Source organism: Fusarium phalaenopsidis (genome assembly GCF_050370095.1).
Source record: "Fusarium phalaenopsidis strain FUZ10S chromosome Unknown contig_32284, whole genome shotgun sequence".
Lineage (NCBI taxonomy): Eukaryota > Fungi > Ascomycota > Sordariomycetes > Hypocreales > Nectriaceae > Fusarium > Fusarium phalaenopsidis.
Window position 1 is genome coordinate 938,926 of NW_028145414.1, and position 26,846 is coordinate 965,771.

Below are 26,846 nucleotides of genomic sequence, written 5' to 3' on the forward strand. Positions count from 1 at the left end.
GGATTCTGGAGCTCTCAGCCCTAGGTTTCTGGAGTCTCTAGATTCTAGTTCACCTCCCAATTCCGGTTCGTGCCTACATACCAGGTTTCTGAGTTGTGGGCCATTTCTAGACTTCAGGTCGCCTCGGAATTTTTCCCCGGCTTTGATTCTCAGTTGTTTCTGCATTCCTGGTCGTCCCTAATTCCGGCGCCTTCCATCTATCCTGGGCCTTTAGTTCCAGAGCTCTTAATCCCAGGGCATCAGATCCCAGGCCATACCTAAATTTCTGAGTCGCCTCGATCCTAGATCAGCTCTGTACTCCCAACATGTAACACTACATGTCTTTCATAGATGGCTGTTTCTTGACACTAACTTGGCAACATGGTCTAGTTCTGATTGAGACGCATTCCACAACCGACGCATCAATATCGCAGTGATCGGCTCAACAGCAGTTGTTCTTATTTTCTTGGCAACACAGACAATGCAATACATATACCAAGCACTTCCAAAACTTTCATAGACGCTGATCTTGGGCCTCGCAGCTATGCCCTGGCGCAAAATCATGCCCTCATATCAAATTCTTCTTATCACTTCCACCTGTTTGTTTGTCACGCCCTACGTTACAGTATATAACGACAGTCTCAAGTCTCTACAAGCGCCGAGAGTATCTCAAGGGCTCAACAATATGCCACAGCCGAATTTCTTCCGACAATAAGACCATGAGGAATGTGACAGGAATGGCTGAACTCTCCTATTCTGCCAACCACCGACCGAATACACAGTCTCTCCCACCCTTGTTCTCTCATCTCGGCGTTTAATCTTGCCTCTAGACCTTGGTTTGATGACCAGCACGCTGTTATGAACCAGTGGGCATCTCAAAAAATTTCATGGCGCAGGGACCTTGGATAATCCACCCACTCCCTATTTCTTTATATGTTAAAGTCTTCCTTACGCGACCACAGCTTGTATCACTCCCTAAGCATTGTTCCATCCCATGTTGATTCTTGACATGTATATCCCGTAGGCTCTGATATTTAATGCATTCGTTGTTATAGTTAAAGCCAGGGCCTTGATGGGATAGTTGAGCTAGAAGACCGAAGGTCGAAGACAAAATTTGGAAAAACTGGCATAGAAATAATTGCCCCAATCGAAGGCGAGCTTCCAAAAGCCAATGCACCATCTTAATTCTTCAGTGTCAAGTCTACTGTCTTAAGCGATTGGCCAAAGGCAACAGACTTGATGACGAGTCACACAAGGCCTTGGCATTGTGAGAAGCCTGGCACGCTTGTTTGCAAGTACACGCATTGTTCGTCAAGCACGTCTCATGCCAAGCCATCGATAAGCAGTCACATTTGCTATTGGCGGCATGCGCGCTCAGGGCTTGGACCATCTTATTGCTAAAAAAAACTCGGCGTTCGCGGCGACAACTCATATGAAGATAGCGGAACAATAGATCAAGTCAGTACCTGGGACACTCGTTAAACTTGGATGGGAGAGACTCTTTTCGGTGGTTCAGCGTCTGGCCTAAACTTAATGGCCTAATGAATATCTAATTATAACGAGTGAGATCTAGTTATAACTAGCTGTAATTAGTAATTATTAGTTGTAAAGGGTTATAACTGGTCACGAAGGGTTATAACTAGTTATAGGTAGTTAGTTCTAGTCTTAACCAGCTATGTAATTCTCTCAAGGATAGGATGAGAGTTATATAAGTTAAATATGAAATTTTATAACTAGTAAATATATAAGTTAACTCTTATAGCGTTAAGCAGATAGGGTGAGACTGATCTGAGTTTGTAATAGAGACTATGGATATGGATAGGTATCTGAATCATTAATCACACATGTCAACAATGAAGATGGAATAAATGGCTGTCGATTATAAATGCCCAGAGTACCGCTAACTACATGGGATTTGTCTATAGTGTAGCGAGACTCAACCTGTAGAGTAGCTATCAACAGAGCCACCGAGTCCCTTCACCCTCCCCCTCCTCCCCACCATCCCACATCTCATCCATAACTCTCCTTACTACGTCCCCCTCCCTTCACTCACGCCTTCTCTCCTTTGATTTAGATCCTTGAAGGTACTTCAGTTGCCAACATACTTGACGGTGACAGAGGTACCGCTAACAGATCCCTTGGCAAGAACCGTTTGGCCCTCATCGGGGGAAATATCGATAATGTCGGCGCCCTGTGGGCCAGTCGAGCCGCTAGAGCCAGACACGGTCGCACCGGTAAAAGTAACAGTGCCAAAGTCGGCGAGAGTGACCTGGCTGCCATTCTCCTGGAAGGCCTCGACAATCCACTCGGCATTGGTCTCGCAGAGCGTGGAAGGGGTGCTGCTGAAGGAGTGCGTGACCTTTTGGTTTGTCGTCAAGTTCTCGAGCGTGGCGATGCCCTTGGTCTTGGAAGACGCATCAACCGTCATCCTGATCTTGTCGCCTACGCTGACACCGAAGTTGCTGAAGGAGTAGGCGTAGTCAGGAATCCACTCATACCACGCGTCAAAGGTGCCATCGGCGTAGAAGGAGATTCCAGTCTGCAGGATCGCCGTCTGGCAAGTATCACCATCGATACCAACCCAAGCAGAAGCAGCTGCGCCGTCGGCACCACTGACCTCTGGGACAGTGATGGTGCCCTGGACGTGGTTGTAGCCTTTGCCGATCTTGACAGCACCAGCCCAGTTGCCCGAGTAGTCGTCATTCGAGGCCTTGGAAGAGTCAAGAGACCAGAGCCTCTGGTTAGGAGACGAGCTGTATCTGGCTCGGCGGGCAGAAGAGCGAGGAACAAGGGGAGAAGTGTCGCGTGGAACGAGCTTGGTGCCAGGAGCAGCGGCAACAATGCTGGCAGCAGCGAGGAAGAGGCTGAACTTCATCTTGATGGAAGTTGAGTTTAAGGGATAAGTAGGGTAGTAGAGACGTGGATGTTGAGTTGAGGAAGGCAAGTGGATGTCTGTGTTGCTGTCGATGCTGTCGATGCTGAGCTGAGTGTATTTTTCTTGGCAAACATCTCATATATATACTCATTCCATATGCCCTCCTTTTCGGCAACACGGCATCATGTCTTTGAAATTGCTCAGATATTCTATCAACTACCATCACCTCGTTGCGTGATGCTCGAGTGCCGTTCTTCCGGTGACTGGTCTCTTTACTCGCGTGGAAAGGCAGGTGAGGTTGTTCAAACGCACCACGTTAGCAGTAAGTCTATCCAGGGTGAATGCTCCTCCCTATTTGGGAACTGTCAGAAGTTCTCTACTCGCGTCGGTTGTATTACCATTTCCCTCTTTAAAAAGCCGTTTTTAAAATGGCGCTATGACTTAAACTAACACCCATGCTGAAGCGTGGATGTGGGAGTGGAGATGGTGATAACAGACTAGATGAACTCTGGCAGTTGATTGGAGCACCATCATGTTCAGCTGGGTTTCATCGCATGAAAGTGCCGGGGGAAGAGCATGGCGCGAAGTTGTAGATACGACGCACTATTCTCAAAGTATGTCTCTTGCCCGCCAGTTGAAACAAACCAAGCTGATGCGTGCTCCTTGTGTGTGCATTTCAGCCTGGCCCTTTCTGTGCTGTTACTCACCCGAGACCTATGGATATCCCACGAACAAGCAGCAATGTTGTGATCAAGTCTTGTTTGCTCTATTGCCTTGAAGTGATTTATGACATCAGGCTCGACTTCTTATTATCTACCTGACGCCCATGTAACAATCAGGCGTGTTTACTTCAATTTTACCCTTATCGTCTTCTGTTGGGAGCAGAAGAGTCTATTTCGTAGCTGGCCGGTCGAGACAAACATCAGCTACGAGCGATATTGTGAGGGTTGGGTAGGAACACCGTAGCTTTTTCCCCCAGCACATGGTTCATGGTTGTGAGTGGACAGCTGACTTTTCGTATCATCAAGTCAAACGCGGTCTCTCGGCGAACCAACTCGAATGGATTAGGGGAGTTATAATAGGTCCAGGCTCCAAAATATCTTGCGGCCAGCTCTAAAACTGGACCGTGAGTGCCTGGAACAGTCGATATCATCATAGCCCTAATTTTTCAGGCAGTGGGTCGAAAGGCAGAGCTCTGTCACATAAGTCTACACTTCAAACCATACAAGTGTGCCAACAGCAAGATCGGACAAGCTTATCATGCCGGGCTTAGGGAATACAGCAGTGACTTTCTAGGGATTCTCTTATATCAAAAGCCAAAATGAAGGGCGGTTGAAGTCAAGTCGCCATAAAATAACACTTCGACCTCGCCTTCAATTTGCTGGCCTGAATGACGGCTTAGCTACTACACACTCACTTGGTGAAAAAGATGCCATGAGACCAGTGCCCAATCGCCCATGTCATTAACATGTGAGCACAGCACCCTCGTCGTCGTTCGGTCGTGATATCCATTACAGTGCAGCAACAATACAGCTTCCTATTTAGGCCATATGCAAAAATTCCGTACAGAGCATAGAGTCGGAAGATCGGCACGCAAGCCATCCCACCCCTGAAGAAGTTCCTCTGGGGAAAAGGTCTCTAGGCAGACAAGTCGTACTGATACAGTCAAGCAGTGAGCCTCATGTAGCCTCCGACGACGTTGCAAAAGATCCTTTGATTCATTGGACCCTGATCTCAGATATGATAGACGGCAAATGTCTGAGCCAACGGGTAGTTGGAGATTAGCGTGCCGGTTAAGCCGGCGCCAGCTCCACCTATGGGACGTTCTCAGCCCGGGGGAAACTCCCCATCCCATATGGCGCCGGGATCTGTTATCGAGATCTGCAATCACCCTAGCCAGGCTTGGCAGGCAACATGGCCAACATGCCCATCGAGCTGGTTCTTTTGCCTATGGCGCCATTTGGCATCAATCAAAGAACCCCGAATAGCCGGAAGCCAGCGACTGGCCGGTTAGAAGCCATGGCTCGCTCTAGCTGCGAAGGTCTAGAATTTGATCACTCTCTCGGTCCATGGGGAGCGACCATGATGAACTGCAGGGTTGCGTCTTGTTGCGCTTCGTTTTACACACATGGGCCATACCACCGCCTCTTTCGATTAAGAAATATCGTAGGTGGTTTTTTTTACTTTTCTTTTTCATCATTAGCTTGATCGACTCTGCGTCGTCTTCGAGGCCGTTGAGGGTTCACGGAGACCCCGTGGAATGAGATTGAAGCAAAACTCCCGTTCCTCGCGCTGGGTGATCTGAAAGAGCTGAGGTCTTGCGTTGGTGTATTATTAGTTTGGTTTGCTTTGCGGGTTATGTGATGAGAGTACTTCTACCCATAGGTCAGGGCATGTCTGTCGAAGGGATCACCAGACGAGTTCATTGTGCGCAAAGCTAGCAATGATGAGTGGCAATTGGCCGAGATCAAGGTGACAAAACGCCCATCTGATCCAAAGACTGTCAACGGAGTCCCCGCTCCCCACAATGCCCGCGAGTGATGGGGAGGACGCAGTGATGAAATCAAGTCTCTATGTATCGACGAACACATGGACTCTGTCCCCAAAACAGGTTGCTGAGGGGGAAATGATTTATCATCACCAAATAGTTGCTGAATTACAAGAGAAGTGAGCACAGTGAGTTCACACAACAGAGAGCTGCCTCGTGGCAGGAGGGCTTGAGCGGCGCGAGGAATTCGACTACAAGTAGAGCTTCCCCTCGACTGTGCAAGATGCCACTGTGTTAGCATTGGGATATGATGATATGATTTATTGTCAATGTGTTCTTTATTTTAGTTGAAGCCCGGCCCTTGATGGCTTACCTGAGCCAGGACATTGATCATCTGAACAGCTGCTAGGTGAAGTAGCTGCATCACTGGACGGCAATAAAAGAATGCTGGCGTATTTTGAAGACGGACTCTTTTCTTTGTCAACGGTATACAGTTGTACATGCTCTCCCACGAGATGGCAGAACCCATCAACAATATATCGGCCAGACATATACCCCCTATATCCTCTCCAACCGTATTTACAAACCTTTCCTTTTCTTCATCTCATCCAGTTGTGCTATACCATCCCCCTACCACCATCTCGATCCGCCCCATGACTTCCAACGAGCATGACGCCTGAGCAGCGGCAAAGCCCCCAAAGGGCAAGAAGCAAGAAGAGAACATACCAAGCGACCTGATGAAGCTCCGTCAGCTTCAGCACTTCTATTTGAACCTACAAAACGAAAAAAAAAAAGAACGTACGATTTGACCGTGGTATCACGCGCTCAAAATTACTCAAGATAATTCATGATGAGGGCCCAAACTTCATGCAGCTGGTAGAGCTTATATCGCCCCTTTTGAGCGCTGACGGCAAGTCTTTCAAAGACAATGAGAGATGAATTATCTCCTTTGTAAATTCCCTCTATATAGAAACAGGAATTTGATCCATTTCATAGCTCCGATTTCCATTCAAATTACATCAGAAAGTCTCATTTTCGCATCTCCGTTGTTGGATGGGGGATGGAGAGCTCAGCTGACCCCCTTATTTCCTGGGAAATATGACATATGATATTCCGTTGCACAGCCGTACAGCCACCTTCTTTCACAACATGAAGTTTGGCACAGAAGATGGCGGTTTCAGTTGCGACAAAAAAAACGCCGAAACGGTAATCAGGCTGAGACACATCAAAGCGATGAAACGTCGAATTGTTTTCACCTCTCGCCGAGATCCAGGTTGGCAGGCAAACGGCCCATTGCCATATTATCGCTTGAAGTCGTTTAAATAGTCTCCTCAGCACTCTGCTCTTCCTTCATTAGTTCATTGTATGTGCGTGCAGTCTGCCTATCCATTTTGCCCATTGTATCGACCTTCATTCCCCTTCATTAAGTCACCATGAAGGATGATTATAACTTTGATGATATCTGGGAGGATAACCCGCCGAGTTCGCGGCAGTATTTCTCTGGCAAGTAGACGCAACGCCACCATGATCTCCTCCCCCAGCGACCGCCATCGGCGACAACCATCCACAGGCGGCCAGACTTTCTCGAAAACTCCACCCCCTCGAGCCGAGACTAGCGACGAGAGCCCACGGCCGAAACCAGATATAAATAGACAAGATAAAGGTGATAGAGGCCATGATGAACAAAATCTGCTGCAGAAAGGTGTGATCAACGGCCTGCTCTGGGCCCTGGCCACGGTATATTGCTTCTCCTCGAGAGTCCTTGAGAGAGTTCTCTGCTTTCTCTTCAGAAATAGACTGGTCAAGTACTTTTGCGGTATGGTAATAGGTGTTCTGGTACTCATGCTGCTCTTATATTACATAATACCCTCAACCTTCAGCTTCTTATCTAGTGCCATCTGGACTGCCGTTTCTTCCATATCCGGCTAGATTGGCGTCGAACAGCCCCATGCTTTCACCAAATTCCCCAAACTCAAGTTCCAACAAGTCATCTTCACCTCGGAATCCGATAACCTCCCCAACATCATGATGGCATGTCACAAAGAAGCTCAGATCATGAGATCAGAGAAGGCCTATGAACTAGCGGAGGACGTTGAGAAAGCGGAGAAGAATGCCAAGCCGTATCAAAAGCTGAACAACAACTTTATCCAGGAGATCGAGACCCATAGCAACGCCCAGTTCTAGACGCTCCAGGCCCTGGCCAGAGACATGGAGATTTTCATCAAAGAGATTGAGAACCCGCCTGAGAAAGGATGGTGGGAACTCTGGGAGTCTGGTAGAACTGACAACTGGAAACTCTTTCCCAGGCAGGCATCTCTGGTTAGTGGGCAAGCACTCCTCCACTTGAAGTCGAAGACTGTTAGATGGCCTTTGGGTAGGATTTCCACAAAGGACGCACAGCGGCAAGGGAATTCATGAGCTCCAGTGCACCCCTCCACAGGGTCAGAGACATAGAAGACATATCGGGGCTTTAGCGTATGTCGATTAACATCCACTGAGCTGTGTGAAGATTTTAGCCAGACAAGTTAGTATTGTATACAGTCGCACGTCATGAAATATACCAGAAAGAGCCTTGGTATATTGATTATATGCTAAATCGCGTTTATCTAAGACCGTGGTGATCTTGCCTCATGCTCGCGACGGTTTAGTTGGCCTGCCAAAGCTGCCAAGCACGGCCAAAATGGCCTGGGCAAAGAGTATGTATAATCCACCTATGACGAAAGAGACGGCTGCAACAGGGTCCCTCACACCTCTTTTAACGGCGCCAAACATCCACTTCGCGTCGCTTTTGGCTTCAACGATAGCCCATGTCAGCGGGGATGGCTTCGCCGGCTTCTGTCTGAGCTTAGGCCTTGAACCAGGAAATACAGCAACGCCTTTCTTCTTCCCCTCCAGGTCCTTCAACGTCAGTGAATGATTCTCATGTTGGCGGCCTCTGACGCTCTCTTTTGTCAGCATCCCCCGGAGCTTGTTCTTTTCCTCGGCTGTATTGTGATGCCACCACTCCTGCACGGCGTTGAACATGTGTTTTTGGATTGGTGTCTTCTTTCGACCGGGAAAGGCGGGATGATGCAAAATGGTCAAAATCTGGCGAATGGTTTCTCCTTCGTCTCTAAAAGGGTCGTCCCAACACTTGACAACTTGCTGTGTCGTCCAATTGGTGGTGACTGTCGACACGAGGCCTGCTGGCTGGTTGAGAACGTTGCTGAAGTGGTCTTTTGAGATGTCCGAGTGACTAGGGTCAGATGCATTCCCGTCTTCATATATCTCAGCCGAAGTGGACTTTGCAGCTTCCGCATCGACCCGTTCCTTGGCAGCCTTCAGAGCATTGCGCAACTGCATGATGGAGCTCTCAATCATGAGGGAGAGGTACTTGAAGACGAGCTGATCCGTGTACTTGCCCAGTTGCGTGCTTGACTCTTCCGAAAGCGGTTCGGCGTCGTGTTGCTCAGTGCGCTCCTGTATCCATTTCTTGATGCGATCGTGAAGGTAGAAGATAGGCTCAATCGACTGCCAGAGTTGGTCGGCGTCGAGACTACTCTTGGCAGTCTGACTTTCCTTGTCTGCCTTGGCAGATTCCTCAGCCTTTTGGAAAAGCACACCGACAGTCTCCAGTTGTTTTAGAATTGGGTCACTGATAGTGGCATTGGCCGCCAATTTGCTCAATGCCTGAATGGCAGCTTTGAGCAAGTCGTACAGATGCTGGAATGCGATTTCTCCGATATTCATCTCCTGTGGTCGGTCAGCATATGTAGAACGCCGCGGCATGTTTTCGTACATTCTCTAGGTTCTGTAGTGATCCCTTGCATTGTAGCACGGCCATATCATCGGCCTCGCCTAGGAGACTGTGGAAGATGTCAAGCATGCCAAAGGTTCCAGTCACAATGGGCGGTACCATTCGACCTCTCCATCCTGGTGTCTTGACACGGCATACATCGCCAACAAATGCAAAGACGTCATACTCGCCAAGCTCGTGCAGACAGAGTTCAGTGAAGTTGCTGTGCGCGGAGAAGTCCTCGAGTGTGTGTAGCGCAGCGCCGAGGTGGATAAAGGCCTCCTTCTTGGATTTTGCATTTGTTTCTCGACCCAGTCTGATGCACTCGCGGAGTTGTCTCGTCACGTAGTCGGCAGAGGTGTCCCAGCCCTTGCCTGAGTTGGCAATATAATTCTTCATGCCGGTCTTTGGGTCAAACTCCAGCTCCCGCGGATCCAACGGCCCTCTCAATCTCTCATCGACCTCCTTCGCGTTTTCTGGATAACCCTTGGGATTGTCAATGTGTTCCACATGCTTGTAACATCCCAGCCGTTCGCGCGTCACCTCAAACTCGTCGGTCGCGAAGCCGAATTCGAGAAAGCCTAGGATGCTCACAATGGCCCGAAGCACCGGCTCGGGGACATTTTCAAGACCCGTCGTGTCGATAATTTGAGAAAAGTCGCGAAGCCAGTTGCCAAAGTAGATTTGTCGTCGTTCGAGGGTTGAGAAGCGATAATGTGTGACGAAACTGGCCGGGAGGTAACGAAGTGCCTCTACGATGTCGCCGTGCCGCCACACATAGCCATTGAATTCGCTAGCGCCAGCGACCTCTCCAGCTCCAAAGGCGGACGCGCGCCCAGCGAAGAGGAGGCACACCAGCACAACCAGAAGCAGTCTTGATGCTGATGTCATTTTGAGGAATGAAACATGACCTTGCCTGGTGGATGCGCCAAAAGAGATTACATCACCACTCCGGATTTTAGTGCCGGAAGATTGTGAGGCCGTGCTCCGGTCATTTGTTGCTGTGGCCTGGGCGCTGTCCACTGATTCGTCACGACATTAGCATCTTTCAAATGTCCTCCTTTCGTGTAGATTTTTACCATATTCCCTCTGCTCCCAGTCCCAAAATAAATCAACTTTCTCCACTTCAAAGGTGTTATGATCGCAATACAGCGGTCGAAACTCTCACAGGCGTGCATGGAAAACGCATATATTTGACCATTTGCCATGTGCAGAACGCTCGATTGAGTAAGTTAAGCATCTCCCAGAAGTCAATTCTGTTCACTAGTTAGTCAAGGTATTAGCAAGAACTTTATCGCATGGTGGAAGTTGAAACCAATGAATAGGATCAACAGGCCTAGTTTTTAGATTAATTTGACAGCCAGTTGTAGTTGTTTTGTTGTGTCACAACTGTGCGACTCAACTCTGTAGGGTAGTGTCGCATCCCCAGCCAAGGTCCGCCTGCAGCTGAGTTCTAAGACTCAGACCGTGACAGCTGTGGCACATATGAACTGATACAGAGACTCATCCGCACTCTGTCTCGGGCTATGTAGTGATGCATCTTATTTTAGAATAAAGTCTAGTGTCAGTAATTCGACACCAGGCCGTGACGAGGGGCTTGGCGACTTCTCGCATCCTTGGCCTGCAGCAGTGCTTGGTAGCCAGGTGTAACTTCTCATGCAGAGGCTTAGAGTAATTAAATATTCCCTGAGAGGTTTACCATTTCATGATGCACATGGTTATGCTGATCAAGAAGCTGAGACAACGTGGATGCACGATGCGAATAATGCCTGAGAGGAATTTTGGCATCATGGCGCCCTTTCTTAATATGAGCAGGATCAGATGCCATTTATTCAGAACTATTAAGCATAGTCACGAGAAGAGATCGAAAAAGGTATTCTATGATTAAATTGAGATGTACAGGGGCCGGCCCTACAACTCGGAAATTCAAATAAGATCCCTAACTCGCTTCCATGTGCCCAGTTTGACGATCGAATTTGCTCTGCATTTTCAAGTGCCCGAGTTGTTTGACTTAGTCGCCACGCCGATGCTTTGTTTGTCAACGTCACCGTGCCCTCGAAGTACCAAGCTGGGGGCTGCTGAAGGGCGTCCGGACGCCATGGAGGCAGCGATGGGGGAGCGAGGCTTTTGTGCTTCCTGAGTGGCCTTGAAGGCGACAGCTAGAGAACAATGTTAGCATAGAGACTTAGGTGTGCGGGAGTTTGAGATGAGAAGACTTACCAGCTATTGCGGTAGTGATCAACACAATGGGAAGGGCTTTTGAGACGCGAGCCATGCGAGAGATAACGGGGGCTGGCTGGGGCGGGAAATCGAATGGAGGAAGAGCTCCGCCGAACGAGTTGGTGGTCATGATGAAGGTTAGAGGTTGTGAAGTTTGCGTTGTAGTTGTGTTTATATTGTTATGAGTGAATGAGACTCAATCAAGTCGGGGTTTCGTAATGTAGGTGAGTGAAGGAGATGATGATCTGAATGAGAGTCCGGAAAGGATGAATAGGACATTCTCTTATATCATTTGGCGCGCATCCCTCTTCTGTGCTATTTCAATCTCTTGCTCATCTTGGCCGGTCCGTCCCGTAGTGGTGAGGTCGCTCCAAGTCAGACCACAAGCCATGGTCCTCAGTCGTGGAAGGGGGCCGGATCTGGTCGTCGCGAGATTCGTACGATGAGCGTCAGAGTCTGGTGACAGGACCTGCCAGGCTGGGGGATAAATGGCGTGGCTTTGTGGGGTTATGGGCAGGTTTCTCAACTGCCCTGAGTACCCTCCGTGTAGAACATCTGCTGATTCATTCATGCTACCCTACTCCTTGCTTGCATGATTGCATCTACCGAATCTCGGGACTTTTCAAATTGTCCAAGCACCTCAGATCTCGTCTAGGCGAGGCCATACCGGCTCAATGAGATTTCCTCCATCTCACAGTGACACATCACAGGAGCGGTGGTAGATAATGCTTGAAGCATGGGAAAAGATTGAGAAGTTGTGCTTTGGGTGACATTGGCATTGGCAGGGAGTCTCTTCCTTGGAACTAGGTGCCGCGAGAATAAGCCGGAGGAGCCATTCTAAACAAGGCCATCGGTCAACTCCGTTCCGATCTTTCGCGAGGAAACCATCTTTAGTCAGCAACAATGGCACCTGCCTAACTCCAACGGGTAGAGACCCCGCGATCCTTAATTAAAGACGCGCCCTTCAGGCCAGGGGTTCGTCATCACGGCCAATTGAGGTGGTATGATTGCCAATCAACCATAACTACCCGTGCCAATAGTATACCACACAATAACCAGCGCAGGTTGGATGACGTGCATACACACAAAAGGGCAGACGGACTCGGATTGCTTGGTAGTTACCGATTGGTTAGATCGCAGCGTGTGATGCCTTGGAGCTGCTGTCCGAGGCGCACCCAACCTTGCCAATGGATATCGCAAACGAGTCCACGACACGTCAATGTAGCACTGCACACACTCTATTTCGCTATCTGATTCGTCTCGATGGAACCAGGATGCTTACCGAAGCTAGACAAATTAGAGAGTGGCAACCCCAGAAGGCGACTTGGGCTTACTGCACCCTTATGATGGGGCATCACCCATAGTGTGTACGAATTGCCGTGACAGCGCCAAAATACAACATGCTGAGTATGGCACGCCCTGGTCGGATGCAGCAAGTCAAGCCCTCGCGACGTAGATGTTCCGTATTTTCGCTCAAGCAGAAAAGGCCGAGACCTTGGATGTATTGGTAAGAGCTATTGGTGGCTATGATCTCAGCGGGCTATGTGGACAGCATGACTGCATGGAGTTTCGAATCATAAGTCGCATCTGTTGAAGAGCTTGACAGTTTGTGTGGCTTGGTTCGTGTAGAGGGTCTTTGACATCAAGCTAGATGACACCCCATCCAACCTCCGTTGTGTGCACTTCCTGGCTAAGGGAGCTCTCGAAGATGGAATCAGCTCGTCCTACAAACTAGATGAACTTGCGAAAAGCTTTGGCGAGTATTTGCGTAAGTGATTTCATTTCAGAGAGTCCTAGGTGACAAAATCTGACATTGCCACTCTAAATAGGCGCAAGAGTCGTGGTAATCTTTTTTGTAAGTAACGTACTTGATAAGCGAGTGAGCCACTCAAGCGAGTGAGCCACCTATACTGTGCACTTAAAAAATACAAATCTTAAATTTATAAAAACTGCTATAAAATAGCTATAAGCTTAAGAGGAGCATTTTTATATATTTAACTAAAATAGTCATAAGGCTTTAATTTTTCTAGATTTTTAATAAGTTCTTTTAATTTTTAAAAACTAAAAAACTAAATGTCACGGCACTAGTTATAACAACCGCCGGGATCACATGCGACCCACTATACCCACTAACCACCCCGCGACTCACGCCCCAAGGGGGTACATACCATGAGCCTCAGAACGGGACTCACGATCTAGATCACGACTCACCGTGAGCCTTGACTCACGAACCGTAAGCCAGATTAAGTATATAAAACACATTTATTACACTTTCTTATATACTAGCTACCTTAGCTATTAATATAACTTAGTTATACTTAATACCTTTAAGTATATTACTAGACGTGACTTATAACTTATTGCTTAGACTATGCCTAGTACTCTCTGCTAATATAAACCCAGCACGACTAGTTTATCCCTTAGGAAATATACGATTATTACATATTAATAGCTCTTATTTAGTAGTGCACTGCATACTCTGAGCAATACTATTACCATAGCACCTAATACTAGATCTCCTTCTACCCCTCGCAGCAAGCTACCTATCACCCCCTAACAGGGATAGCCCGCGACTAAACCAGAGGAACCTAATATCCCGATGGATATAGATAACAATAGCGAAGAATATATCGTCCCGGCCTTACACGAGGATAAGGTCCGTAAGCTCAGAAATAGGTATAACCACCTAAGCACCTAGCATAATAACCTCCTAGACGGCGCATATAATAACGCTAGGATTACTTAGGAATAATTAGCTAGTATAAAGGCATCTATAAATAATATATAAGAATATTTCCGCTAAGCTATAAAATAATAATAATAATAATACTAGTAGATAATTAATAAATAATAGAATTAGATTAATTAACTTATTATACTCTAAGCTTAGTAAAATAACCTAGTATAATAATAGGTTTATAATCTTAGTAATCTAATATTTAAGTATATCGCTATTAATACTACCTATAAAGATATTAATAAGATTATTAAACCTAAGGACTTAGAGCTATTTAATAGGTAAGCTACCTATATTAAGATATTCCTTATATCCCTTAGAGTATATTAATAGTATTTTCTTACTAAGATAATTAGTACTAAAAGTAAGGTCTTATATGCTAGTAAATGCCTTATGGGTAATATATTTACTTAGTTTAAACCTAAGCTATGTGATTTTCTCAGGAATAAACCTACTAAGGAAATATAACTCTTTTTCACTAAGTATAAGAACTTTAAAGATATAATTAGATATAACTTTAAAACTATTAATAAAGAATAATAAGCTATATAGAAACTTAAGAACTTATAATAAATAAAGGCTGCCTTAACTTATATAACTAAATTTATATAAATTACCTTATTTCTTAATTAGGGAATAAGTGCCCTTTAGATTACTTTCTATAAAAGACTTAAGGATAAAATTAAAGATAAACTCTATAAAATAAAAAAACCTAATAACCTCTAGGATTATATTAATATAATTATTAAGATTAATAATTAATAATTTAAATAATATATAAAGAAGTCTAATAAAAGATAAATCTAAGGTAATAAGAATAATATTAATTAATCTTAAAGATAAAAATAAACTAAGGGTAATACCTCTTATAAAACCTATGCGGGACTTATAGAACTTAGAGTAGCTTAAAAAGATAGTAAGGATATTAAATATTACTATTACTATAAGAAGGGCTATAAGGTAAATAAATATTAAAAGAAGTAGCGAGATATAAAGGAAGGGCGCTATTAACCTAAGCTATAATAGCCCCTCCTAGAAGGTAAGAAATAGGTAAGATCCACCTAGGTAGATACTAAACCTTAGATAGCTATCTGCACTATTAAAATACTTAGAATAACTCGATAAAGATATAATAAAACTAGTATCTAATTAGATAAGCTAGATATGCTATATAGCTAAGTATACCTCTTAGAAAAATAAGCAAAAGGTAACTATATAATTAATAATATTATAAAAAAATAACTCTATAAACTAATTAAACCCTAAAAAACTAACCGCTCGCATATTATAAAATATATAAGATAGAAATTACTCTTAGAGCCTAATAAGGGAAGATAATAACTAGGCAACCTAATGCCATAGCATACTATCGCCGTGACTAGACGCGCTAAACCTAAAACTAAAAAACCTATAATATCCCCTTTAGCATAATAACCCTTAAATAAATAAACTAACTTCTAAGAGGCCACCGCAAAAGGATTTAATTATAAGAAATAAATTATAAGATATAAAAAAAAGGAATAACTTCTAGTGCCCGCTATAGTCCACTAAAGGGACTACTAATAAGATAACCCCGCGCGGTATAACTATACCTTATGCCCTTAATACTAAATTAAGGTATCATAGGAATATAATAAAATCTATAAATAATAAAAAATAAACTAATATAGTAAATTATTATATAATAATTAGATTATTAAAATAAGTAGTAGTAATATTAATTAAACTAAGTTTAAGTATAAGGCTTAAAAACTATAAAGAGAACTATGCTAAGAGCGCTTTAAGAAGCCCTAGAAGAGTAATAAAGAACTATAAGAAGAGAAAAACTACCCCTAATTATATAATAAAAATAATAATAGGTATTAAAATAGCCTAAGGGAAAGGTATATCTAGACTGTATGAGAATATATAAAAATAATAGATAAATAAGAAATTTATATTTAAGCTTATTACTAAGAATTAGCTAAAAACCCTTAATATTTAAAAATACCTTTTAATCTATGAGATAATATAAAGATATATCTAATATATTAGGAGTATATTAATATCTCTTAGATATTATATTAATACTACTAGTATAAAACCTATTAAGAAGAAAAATAAGGATAAGATTACTTCTTTATCTTATTATTATATTAACTAAATAATAAACCCTATTTATAATATAAAATAGAAGGGTATAAGGTAATACATTAATATAAATCTATTAGTATTATAAATACGTAATATTCTTTAAAACTCTATTATGCTACTTAAGAAAAGAAATAAATTACTTATAAGATTAAGGACTAATAAAAAATAATTAGCTAAGAAAATAAAAAAAACCTAGGAGTTAAATAAGGATAGTAATACTAGGACTAGCTATATAGCTAAAATAATATATATAATTACGATGCCTATATAAATAGTAAGTATAAATTTAATTATATTAACTATGCTCTAGTAATATTAAAAAACTAAATACCCTATCTAATATAGGGCAATAAGTAGATAAATAAGGGAATATATTACCCTAGAAGGCCCTCTACTCTACCACCGGAGTATATAAGCGATAATACCTAGAACTAAAAGTATAAGTCAGAGGAGAATAATTAAATACTTTAATAGATAATAAAGCTAAGTAAAACTACTTTGACTTAATAATAGTAAATAGACTTAAGCTACTATAGAGATATAAATAAATGCCTTACTTAGTTATTAACCTAGAAAGAACCCCTTTTAATTATAATAATAGTATTATTAATAGCGAGATTAATTACCTTAAAGTTTTTATTAAAAGAAAAAACTAAGGTATTTTATTTAATATTATATTAAATAAATAATATAATCTTATACTTAGGTATTTATAGTTATAATAATTTAATTTATATTTTAACTAAAAGATTAATTAAGTATTTTCTTTTAATAATAAGATACCTTCTATAATAAATAATAACTTAAAATATAATATAAGATTTTAAACTTCTACTAAAGAAATTAAAGAAGTTAGGCAAAGGCAAATATGAGATACCTCTTTACCTATAGGAATAAGATATAAATATCAAAAAGGATAAAAACAATAGCGATAAAGAATAATTATATAAGTTATATAATAGTTTTATAAACTCAAAAAGGACCTAGCTCTATAAAAGAAACTATAAGATAACCCGGAAGAAAAAGAGTGACTTAAGAATATCCCATCGCAGTATTATATCTATAAGAAACTCTTCGTGAAAGAACTTAAAATAGGCCTATCTAAGTATATATATTATAACCTAGAAATTAAGTTTATTAATAGAAAGTAACCTAGCTTTAGTAAACTCTACCTACTTAATATAGTATAACTACTAGTATTAAAGGAATATATTAAAGATATAATATAGAAAGGATATATTAGGGAAAGTAAGTTATTTATTAGATATCTTATTATATTTATTTTAAAGAAAAATAAAAAGCTCTAACTTTATATTAATTTTAAAATACTTAATATTATTATAATTAAGAATTATATATTATTACCTCTTATTAGTAAGTTAAAGGATTAGCTTTTTAATATAAAGTATTTTATAGCACTTGACCTTAAAGGAGCCTATAACCTTATTTAGATTAAAGAAAGATATAAATAAAAAACCGCTTTTTATATTAAGTATAAATTATTTAAGTACCTTATTATGCCTTTTAGACTTATTAATATACTTATTATATTTTAATAAATAATTAATAATATATTATAAGAATATCTAGATATATTTATTATATATTACCTAGATAATATCCTTATTTTCTTTAAAATAGAAGAAAAATATATAAAATATATCTATAAGGTACTATAAATAACGTACATGTATAGCGAGCCAGACAGCAAGCAAACCGGACAAAAAATCCCTCAACCTATATTATCTCTATTTAATCAATTGATTCTTAACCACCCAGCATATCACAGTCTAATAAAGAGGCTAGAATCCTTCTTGCACTTCAAGCCCATCAAAATACACCAAAACTAAGTCTTAGAGGTGCCGCAAAGCTCTACCAAGTCAAGCATTCAACACTGTTTGACCGATATAATGGCATCCAAGCCCGAGTCAATACTATTCCTAATTCACGCCGACTATCTAATCTAGAGGAACAGATCCTTATTCACTTTATTCTCGACCTAGATTCGCGAGGATTTCCCCCCCGGCTTCGTGGTATAAAGGAAATAGCTGATCAATTACTTGCCGACCGCGACGCGCCACCAGTTAGCGCGCATTGGGCTTCAAACTTCGTTAGGCGATACCTAGACCTCAAGACGCATTTTTTTCGGAAGTACAACTACCAGAGAGCCAAGTGCAAAGATCCAGCTATTATCTATAATTAGTTTACGCTTATAGCAAATATAATCGCGAAGTATAGCATCCAATCAGATAATTTCTATAATATTGATGAGACTGGCTTTATGATGGGCATAATTCAGAGCGGAATGGTCGTCATAGGCATAGATAGGCGTGGAAAGCCAAAATCAGTGCAGCCCAGAAACCAGGAATGGATTACAGTCATTCAGGCGATCAATGCGGATAGCCAAGCGATCGCGCCGTTCATCATCGGTGCCGGCCAATATCACCTCGCCAACTAGTACCGGGATAGTAACCTCCCGGGCGATTGGGCTATTACAACGACCCAAAATGGCTGGACCGATAACGAGACCGGTCTCGAGTGGCTTAAGCACTTTGACCGGTGCATAGCTAAGCGATCAAATAGTCGCTATCATCTTCTAATCCTTAATGGCCACGAAAGTCACTACTTAATCAAATTCGAGAGATATTATAAGGAGAAAAAGATCATTAGGCTTTATATGCCACCTCATTCATCTCATATACTTCAGCCCCTTGACGTTGGGTGCTTTAGCGTGCTTAAGAACGCTTACGGCCAAGAAATAGAGCATCTAATTAGATGCTCTATAACTTACGTTTCAAAGACTAAGTTCTTTCCGGCCTTCTACGCCGCATTTTAGGCCACTATAACAGAAAAGAATATTAAGTTAGCCTTCAGAGGGGCCAGGCTTATTCCTCTTGACCCGGAAAGTATCGTCTCGAAGCTTAATATGCAGCTACGGACTCCAATACCAGCTAAGGAGGTGGCTAAACTATTGACCCCTTGGGTTTTAAAGACCCCAAAGACCGTGCTTAAGGCTCAATCTCAGTCAGATTACCTCGAGAGACGAGTTATAAGGCACAAAAGTAGCTCCCCAGAGTTAATTCTAGAAGCTATATGGTCTTCTTCTAAGGGAATAAAGATAGTTATGCATAAGGTTGCTTTACTTAAGGCTAGGGTTAAAGAACTTAAATAGGCAAATAAGATACTAAGCCGGCGCCGGAGGGCAAAAAAGACCCGACTATAGAAAAGAGGGGTAATAACAGTAGAGGAAGGAAGGCAAGCAATTAATCAGATGGATGTGGATGCATAGGTAGTGGCAGAATCGTCGAGAAGTAGTAATCAAGGGAGGTTAGCGCGACCGGGGGTTTGGCATTATGGTGTCTGCGGCAAGCCCGGTCATAATATAAGAACATATCAGGTAGTGATTAAGACATCTAGGGAAGAGTATAGCAAGTAATTTCAATTAATTAAATAGTTTGTTATGTTTTTATGGTAATTTCTATCTTAAAGGTTAAAAAAAGTGTCTGGTTCGCTTGCTATCCGGCTCGCTATACATGTACGTTATTATAAAACGCTAAGTTATTAATAGAACTTAAGAAAAGTAAATTTTATGCCTTAGAAGTAGAATTCCTTAGATATATTATCTCTTATAATAAGATATAAATAGACCCTAAGAAGGTTTTAGTAATTAAGGGCTAAAAAGAACTAACTAATATTAAGGAAGTATAAGCCTTCCTTAGATTTACTAATTATTACTATAAATTCCTTAAAGCTTTTAGATAGATAGCTATACTATTAATAGAACTCACGAAGAGAGATAAAACCTTTATATTTAAAAACTAAGCTAAAAATGCCTTTAATAAAATTAAGAAACTTATCTTAAGCGAACCAGTGCTTAAGATATTTAACCTATCTTAACTAATTAAACTTAAAACTAATGCCTTAGATTTTACCCTAGGCGCATAGATTAGATAATAAGATAATAAAAGACTCTTATACCTAATTATATTCTACTCCTATAAGCTATATAAAGTAGAACTAAATTACCTTATTTATAATAAAGAATTCCTCGCAATTATTAATACCTTTAAAGAATTTAGGTATTACCTCTTAAAAAGCTAATATTAGATTAAGGTATATATAGACTATAAGAATATTACTTACTTCGCAAAAATATAAAAACTTAGTGGATAATAACTCTAATATATTAAATACCTCTTAGAATTTAATTATATTATTATTTATATTAAAGAAATAAAAAATAATAAAGCTAATATTATTAGTTAATGCCTTAACCTAGATATAAGAAAAACTAAGATAAAGGAATAACTCTTATAGTTTATATAAGAAAGATACCTTATATAATAAATTATTATAATAACTTATATAATAAAATAAGGTAATTTATTACTTATAAAAATCCTAGAATATAATAAATACCTCTTAAATAATAAAAAAATAAATAAATAATAAATACTATAAGAATTATAATATAATCTTATATATGAAATATATAAATACTTATTATATAAATACTAAGGAATTAATAAAACCCTAGAATAAATTAAAATAATATTTATTTTTCTTAATATAAAGAAAATTATTTTAATTATCACTAATTAATATAACCTTTGCGTAAAAACTAAGGCATAATACTATAAACTATATAGAAAGCTATAATTACTCCTAGTTATATAATAATTATAAGACTTAATTACTATAGACTTTATTACTAAACTACCCCTATTAGAAGAACTAGCTACTAGAAACTTCTATAATAGCATTCTTATTATTATAAATAAATTCACGAAATTTTCTTACTTTATACCCTATAGAAAATCCATAATAGCTAAAGAATTCACTTATCTTTTCTATTTTTATATTACTAAAATATATAGATTACTACTCGAGATTATTATAAACCGAGGACTGCTATTTATATTAAAATTCTAGTAAAGCCTCACGGGATACTTAGGAATTAACTATAAACTCTCTATTATATACTATAAGGAAATAAATAAATAAATAAAACGCATAAATTAAATACTAAAATAATACCTCTAATGCTATATTAACTATAAATAAACTAACTAGGTTAAAAAGCTACTAGCCGCATAGCTAGCTTATAATATAGCTATAAATAAGAGCATAAAGATTATACTAGCTTATATTAATTTTAGATTTATACTAGATATATATTAGTAATCCCGAGATATTATTATTAACCCTAAAGCAATCCTTATTAGTGACTAGCTATAAAACCTATATAAAGAAATATATATAAAACTTAAATTTATTAGAAATAAAATAATAAGCTATGCTAATAAAAAATAGATTAAGGGACTAATCTTCTTAGAGGGAGATATAATCTACCTTATAATAAAAAATATTATAATAAAATAATAAAATAAGAAACTTAACTATAAATATATTAAACCTTATAGAATTAAATAAAAAATCTTAAAATATAACTATAAATTAGACTTATTACCTAAGGTTAAGCTCTATCTAATCTTTTATATTTTATTACTTAAATTAATATAAGATATTATCTAAGTAAAAACTAGTAATAAACCTAATATAGAAGTTAATAAACTAGAAGAATATATTATAAAAGCTATCCTCGATATAGATAAGATTAATAGAAAAATAATATATTTCATTAAATAGAAAAATTACCTAGACTCAGAAAATATATAAGAACCCCTAGAATACCTCACTAGTGCATAGCGACTATTAAAAGACTTTCATTAGTAATAATAGGCGCAAAGAGGTCATCCCAGTTAATAACATCCACGGCACCAGCCAGCTACGCCTTAGCCACTGCGAAGGATTCCGCATTTTCTACGGCCTCCAACTCATCTAGCGTCTTAACATTCCGACGAAGCATCTCTACTCCACGCTCGACTAACTAACGCTTCTAACGACAAAGACGCATTAAACGACTAAGCCGCTCATTCACCTGCTACTATAAAGAAATCAACTCTAACTCCGCTACTTCTTCCTCTTGCTCCAGACGGCGTTTTTCCTATACTAAGCGATCAGCTACCTCGGGAATCAAAAAGCATTATAGGGAAAGACAAAAACGAGAATATACTAGAAAAAAAAGTAACACCACGACCATCATACTTCTAACCACGTCGAGTATATTAAGCATAATGCTTATGGCCCTCTTTTGCCTAGCATTTTAGCTATCGCGGTTTATAATAACCACAAGGCATAATTAAGAAACTAGTATTCTCGATAAAAAGAGCTTGGGCTTTTCGGTTGCGCATGGCCTTAGAATCTGACATAGCGTTAGCAAGGACGAAAGAATAATTATAGGACTAGGTTAACGCACCTTAGGATATAGTCGCAAGAAGTAGTCTTAAGGATAAAACCAATAGAAAGGGGATATCATATCACGGCACTAGTTATAATAACCGCCGGGATCACATGCGACCCACTATACCCACTAACTACCCCGCGACTCATGCCCCAAGGGGGTATATATTATGAGCCTTAGAACGGGACTCACGATCTAGATCACGACTCACCGTGAGCCCTAACTCATAAACCATGAGCCAGATTAAGTATATAGAATATACTTATTATACTTTCTTATATACTAGCTACCTTAGCTATTAATATAACTTAGTTATACTTAATACCTTTGAGCATATTACCAGACGTGACTTATAACCTATTACTCAGACTATGCCTAGCACTCTCTGCTAATATAAACCTAGCACGACCGGTTTATCCCTTGGGAAACACACGATTGTTATACTAAAAAAAAAAAATGCAAATAAGAAATTCTTAAATAATCTATTATATAATTTTTTAAAAAGTCTAAAAAAATTAAAGATACAATTTAGATTTTTTAATTAATCTTAATAAAAAGTTATTGCTTATATAAGCTTAAATTAAATTTTTAAGAATTTATTTTAAGAATCTTAAAATAAGGTATAAATACTAAGAAATTTCAAAGTGGCTCACTCGCTTGAGTGGCTTACTCGCTTGAGTGGCTCACTCGCTTATCAAGTACGTTAGTAAAAATACTAAAATAAAAGTTTATTAAGATTACTACCTTACCCTCTTTATGTATTAATACAAGTATAGAAAGAATGACAACTATAATATAAGATTAAAGACAGAAAGAATACAAGTAGCACCAACCACGAAACTATTAAACCTCTGCCGGTGTGTACTGTTACTAACAGCTGTAGGCCCTTGGCTTGTTTCCAGTTGAGTAGAACCAGGACCGGTGGTAGCACTAGTACCAGTACCAGAAACTCTCAAGGTTGACTCATCGCTCGACTGAACCGCTACACCCTTTGTATGAGGAGTGGAAGGCCTTGCACTACCATCATTGGTGGGCTGTTGTCCACCATTGGGACGCTGGCTGCTTCCATCATGTCCAGGTGCAGAACTTTGCAAAGCCCCCATAGAGAAGCGAGGGGGCTCCCTGTAGGAATCGAAGCGTAGACCTTGGAGTCAGCTGGTGGGATAGGCATGGCCGACCTAGTGGAATCGGTGTCCCATTCGTGCGATGAGACCCTCGCCACGTGTGTGCTGGGATCTTGTTCACTTTCCACAGTAGCCGCGTAAGGAATCTCAATTGCTTTGGATGACTCGTGGCAGTGGGACATGCTGCGAGGACATCCGGCGACAGTGACAAGCGGGGCCTTGGAAGTGGTTGGGGTGCTCAACCCACCAGCACTGTCGAGGTGTTTCGTTTCTGAAGCAATCCGAGAGATGCCGTCGGTCGACGAAAGCGGACAAACTGTCGTACTGATAGCGATAATCTCGGTGGTGATCATCATCGTGTAGTCGGACGTAGGGCAGTTCTTCACACTTGAGGGACATGCCGTAATAGTAAAGATGTTGGTGGTAAAGATTGTCGACGTTGTCAAGTGTTGGGTCCGAGTACTGTAAGTGCCGGCTCCGACGGAGGACAGGCTCAAAGGGGGCCGTGTACGGGTCTGAACGCCTGAGCTAGTTTCAGACAGTGTGATACCAGGAGATGAAGAAGGGATGTTTGAATATTTGGAAGAAATAGAACTGTTTGATTCGGTGGAAGACTGCTTTGTGCTTGTCTCCAGAGATGAGCTCGTCTCTACTGTTGTCGAGGTCGGAATGGCTGTTGTATGAGACGAAGACTCTGGGTCCCCCGTAACCGATACAGCGGCGCTCTGAGAGGCTGTATTCATGAAAGAGCTCTCGGATGTCCTGCTGTCGCCGGTGGATGCAATGGCAGCACTTGATTCCGTTGCTGTGCTTAGCTCCAAGGTAGTTGTCGATTCAGAGATAATTATCGATCCCGAGGACAAGGTAGAAGTAGTGCCGAGCCCTGAAGTGGAAGCACTGAAATACCAAGCAGTGCTTGAGTCAGATGTAGCAGGGCTCGATCCGGAAGAAGCACTTGACTCGAAGGTGTAGGCATTAGTATCCCAAGCAGTGCTTAGTTCAGAAGAGGTAATGCTGGATTCCGTAATGATGGTCAAGTCTAAAGACGTCGAGCTCCAATCAGACAAAATGCTAGTCGTCGATATAGAGTCGGTGTATGTACAATCCGTCGACCCTTCGCTTTCCCAAGAAACGGAAGTAGTCTGAGATGTTATCATGTCCTCTGTCGACGTGGTGACCTCGCTGGTGGCGGTAGCTGTGCTGGTAGTGGATGAATTCAATGTCGTGATGGAGCTGACGAATGAAGCCGTCGACGTAGTCTCAGCAGAGGATTCTGTGGTCGAGGCTGAAACACTGCCAGTGGTGGTTGTAGGCGTATCAGGAGTGACTGAAGAGACAGAAGTAGTGGCGCAAGGATCCGGAAGGTCCTCGACCTTGAATGTCATAGCTGTGCAGCCGTCCACGATAGATGGGCCGTGGCGCACGACACCTGTGTCGAGATCGCAGATGTAGAACCTGTCCTTCTCGCCAGACACACAGCTCAGTGTGCCCTCAGTGGTAACGCGGCACTCAAGATGTGACCATGCTCCTGTGATGCGTGACGCAGGATACATGTACACCAAGCTGTTGGTGTTGATGTGGACAGCGGCAAAGATATCTGCGCCGGTGGTCAGAGACTTGGACTGGAGATGGCCGCCCTCTGTAAGCCCCCAGCTCAGAGGTGACTGCTCACCACTGAGATCTGCGGCCATGAAGTCCGAATAGAGATAAAGCTTGTAGCCGTCCCCAGCATGTCCAATATATGCTGCCAGAGACACTGCACGAGGAGCACCGGCCGTGCATACAGGTGCCTCGGAAGCAGTCGTAGCATCCGAGGTGGTGCTACTCGCAAGGGTGGTAGAACTTGCGACTTCCGAGCTTGTCGTGTCCGTGGGCTGGATGTCACGTTTGACGGAGAACCACGGTGAAAGCGCGTACTGCCAGTCCTCGAGGTTGTTCATGTCTCCAAAGGTACGGATTGCTCGGCCAAGGAGCCGATACTCGCCATCGGGAATCGACGAGCCGTTGGCGAAGTCGCCCTGAGATGCCACATAGAAGGCCCCAGAGACCCGAGGATAGTTTACCAGGGGGAAGTTGATAATCTCATCATTGATACCGCTGGCCCGAGTCCGAACCGAGCCGGTCCAGTTGTTCTCACCCGCAACAGGAGGATAGACCCAGTCACTAGGCTCCCAATCCTTGGTCACATACTGTCAGGGTCGGTCAGCTGCAGGTTCTCAACAAGTCAGAAACCCAAATCTTACGTCAAATCCAATCTCGAGAGTGGACCACAGGATGTTGAAATAGGGCTGGAACACACCGGAGCCGGTCTCCAATGAGTACTCGTGGCCCTCTTCCATCAAACCACCATAGCCACTGAGCCACATGGGAACCCCTCGACCCATCTACCAAGTGTCACTTGCGTATATACTTCCTTTGATACCTGTTGTACATTAGGATCAGTAATCCCCAGATGCTAAGGTAGTGGCTCAGATGCTGACTTACCCATGTAGGTGACAGAAACAACCTCGCTGTTCGAACCCCCGAAAAGGATGCGGCCACCGTAGACAGGGAGATAACTGGGGCTCACGGTCGCAGGTTCGACAAATTCAAGGCGGAGAGTAACAGATTCGCCGGCACCGAGGGTGATGGTATCATCAGAGAGCGAAACTGTGGCCGCTTCACCCTCATCACTGGAGTACGAAGGCTCATTGGAGACCCAGGCATCCCTGTTTCCTTTGGTGCGTATGGTGATGCCCGCCTCATGAGTCACTTGGTATGTGACCGTCTCGTCGTTGGAGTTGGTGAGAACTACTTCGTGAGACGGGTTGAAGTGAACCGTGTCGTTGAGGTTCAAGTTTGCCGGACTGACAGAGGTGCCAGACAGAATGACGGAGGCCGCGTCCACAATTCCTGCCCCCTGTCTAACAACAGACGCAGGGTTACTGGTTCCATCGTTGTGTTGGACCAGTCTTCCGCTCGCGATGATACGCTCCACAGCGATCTGGGCAGCTTTGGGGCCCAGAGCAGAGCGTCCACCCCGGGAACCGAAGAAAAGAGCTCCGACTCCAGCAATGTAGGGGCTTGCCATGCTAGTGCCCGAGTAGGTTGCCCATGACCCCGAAGACACCGGCCAGGTAGACAGGATGGAGCCACCAGGGACTGAGATTTCAGGCTTCATCCTGGCATCAAGAGTGGGCCCCCAAGAGCTGAAATCATTGATTCTTCCACC

At 42.0% G+C, this 26,846-nt stretch overlaps 4 protein-coding genes across 4 annotated transcripts; all 4 read right to left on the reverse strand.

Annotated features, from left to right (window-relative positions):
* Positions 1–2,068: 2,068 nt before the first annotated feature.
* Positions 2,069–2,854, reverse strand: LRP88_02207 (peptidase A4 family-domain-containing protein; the record flags this gene model as incomplete). Its single annotated transcript, XM_083238875.1, has 1 exon — positions 2,069–2,854. One exon carries the CDS (start codon positions 2,852–2,854, stop codon positions 2,069–2,071), a length of 786 nt encoding a protein of 261 aa, XP_083105470.1.
* A 5,116-nt stretch (positions 2,855–7,970) lies between these two features.
* LRP88_02208 (heterokaryon incompatibility Het-C) lies at positions 7,971–10,008 on the reverse strand (the record flags this gene model as incomplete). The annotated part of the gene is made up of 2 exons (XM_083238876.1): positions 7,971–9,071; positions 9,121–10,008. 2 exons carry the CDS (start codon positions 10,006–10,008, stop codon positions 7,971–7,973), a joined length of 1,989 nt encoding a protein of 662 aa, XP_083105471.1.
* A 1,098-nt stretch (positions 10,009–11,106) lies between these two features.
* LRP88_02209 (uncharacterized protein) lies at positions 11,107–11,467 on the reverse strand (the record flags this gene model as incomplete). Its single annotated transcript, XM_083238877.1, has 2 exons — positions 11,107–11,276; positions 11,338–11,467. 2 exons carry the CDS (start codon positions 11,465–11,467, stop codon positions 11,107–11,109), a joined length of 300 nt encoding a protein of 99 aa, XP_083105472.1.
* A 12,026-nt stretch (positions 11,468–23,493) lies between these two features.
* Positions 23,494–26,795, reverse strand: LRP88_02210 (uncharacterized protein; the record flags this gene model as incomplete). Its single annotated transcript, XM_083238878.1, has 3 exons — positions 23,494–25,824; positions 25,879–26,009; positions 26,120–26,795. The coding sequence occupies 3 exons, from the start codon at positions 26,793–26,795 to the stop codon at positions 23,494–23,496; spliced, it is 3,138 nt and encodes a 1,045-aa protein (XP_083105473.1).
* Positions 26,796–26,846: the final 51 nt, after the last annotated feature.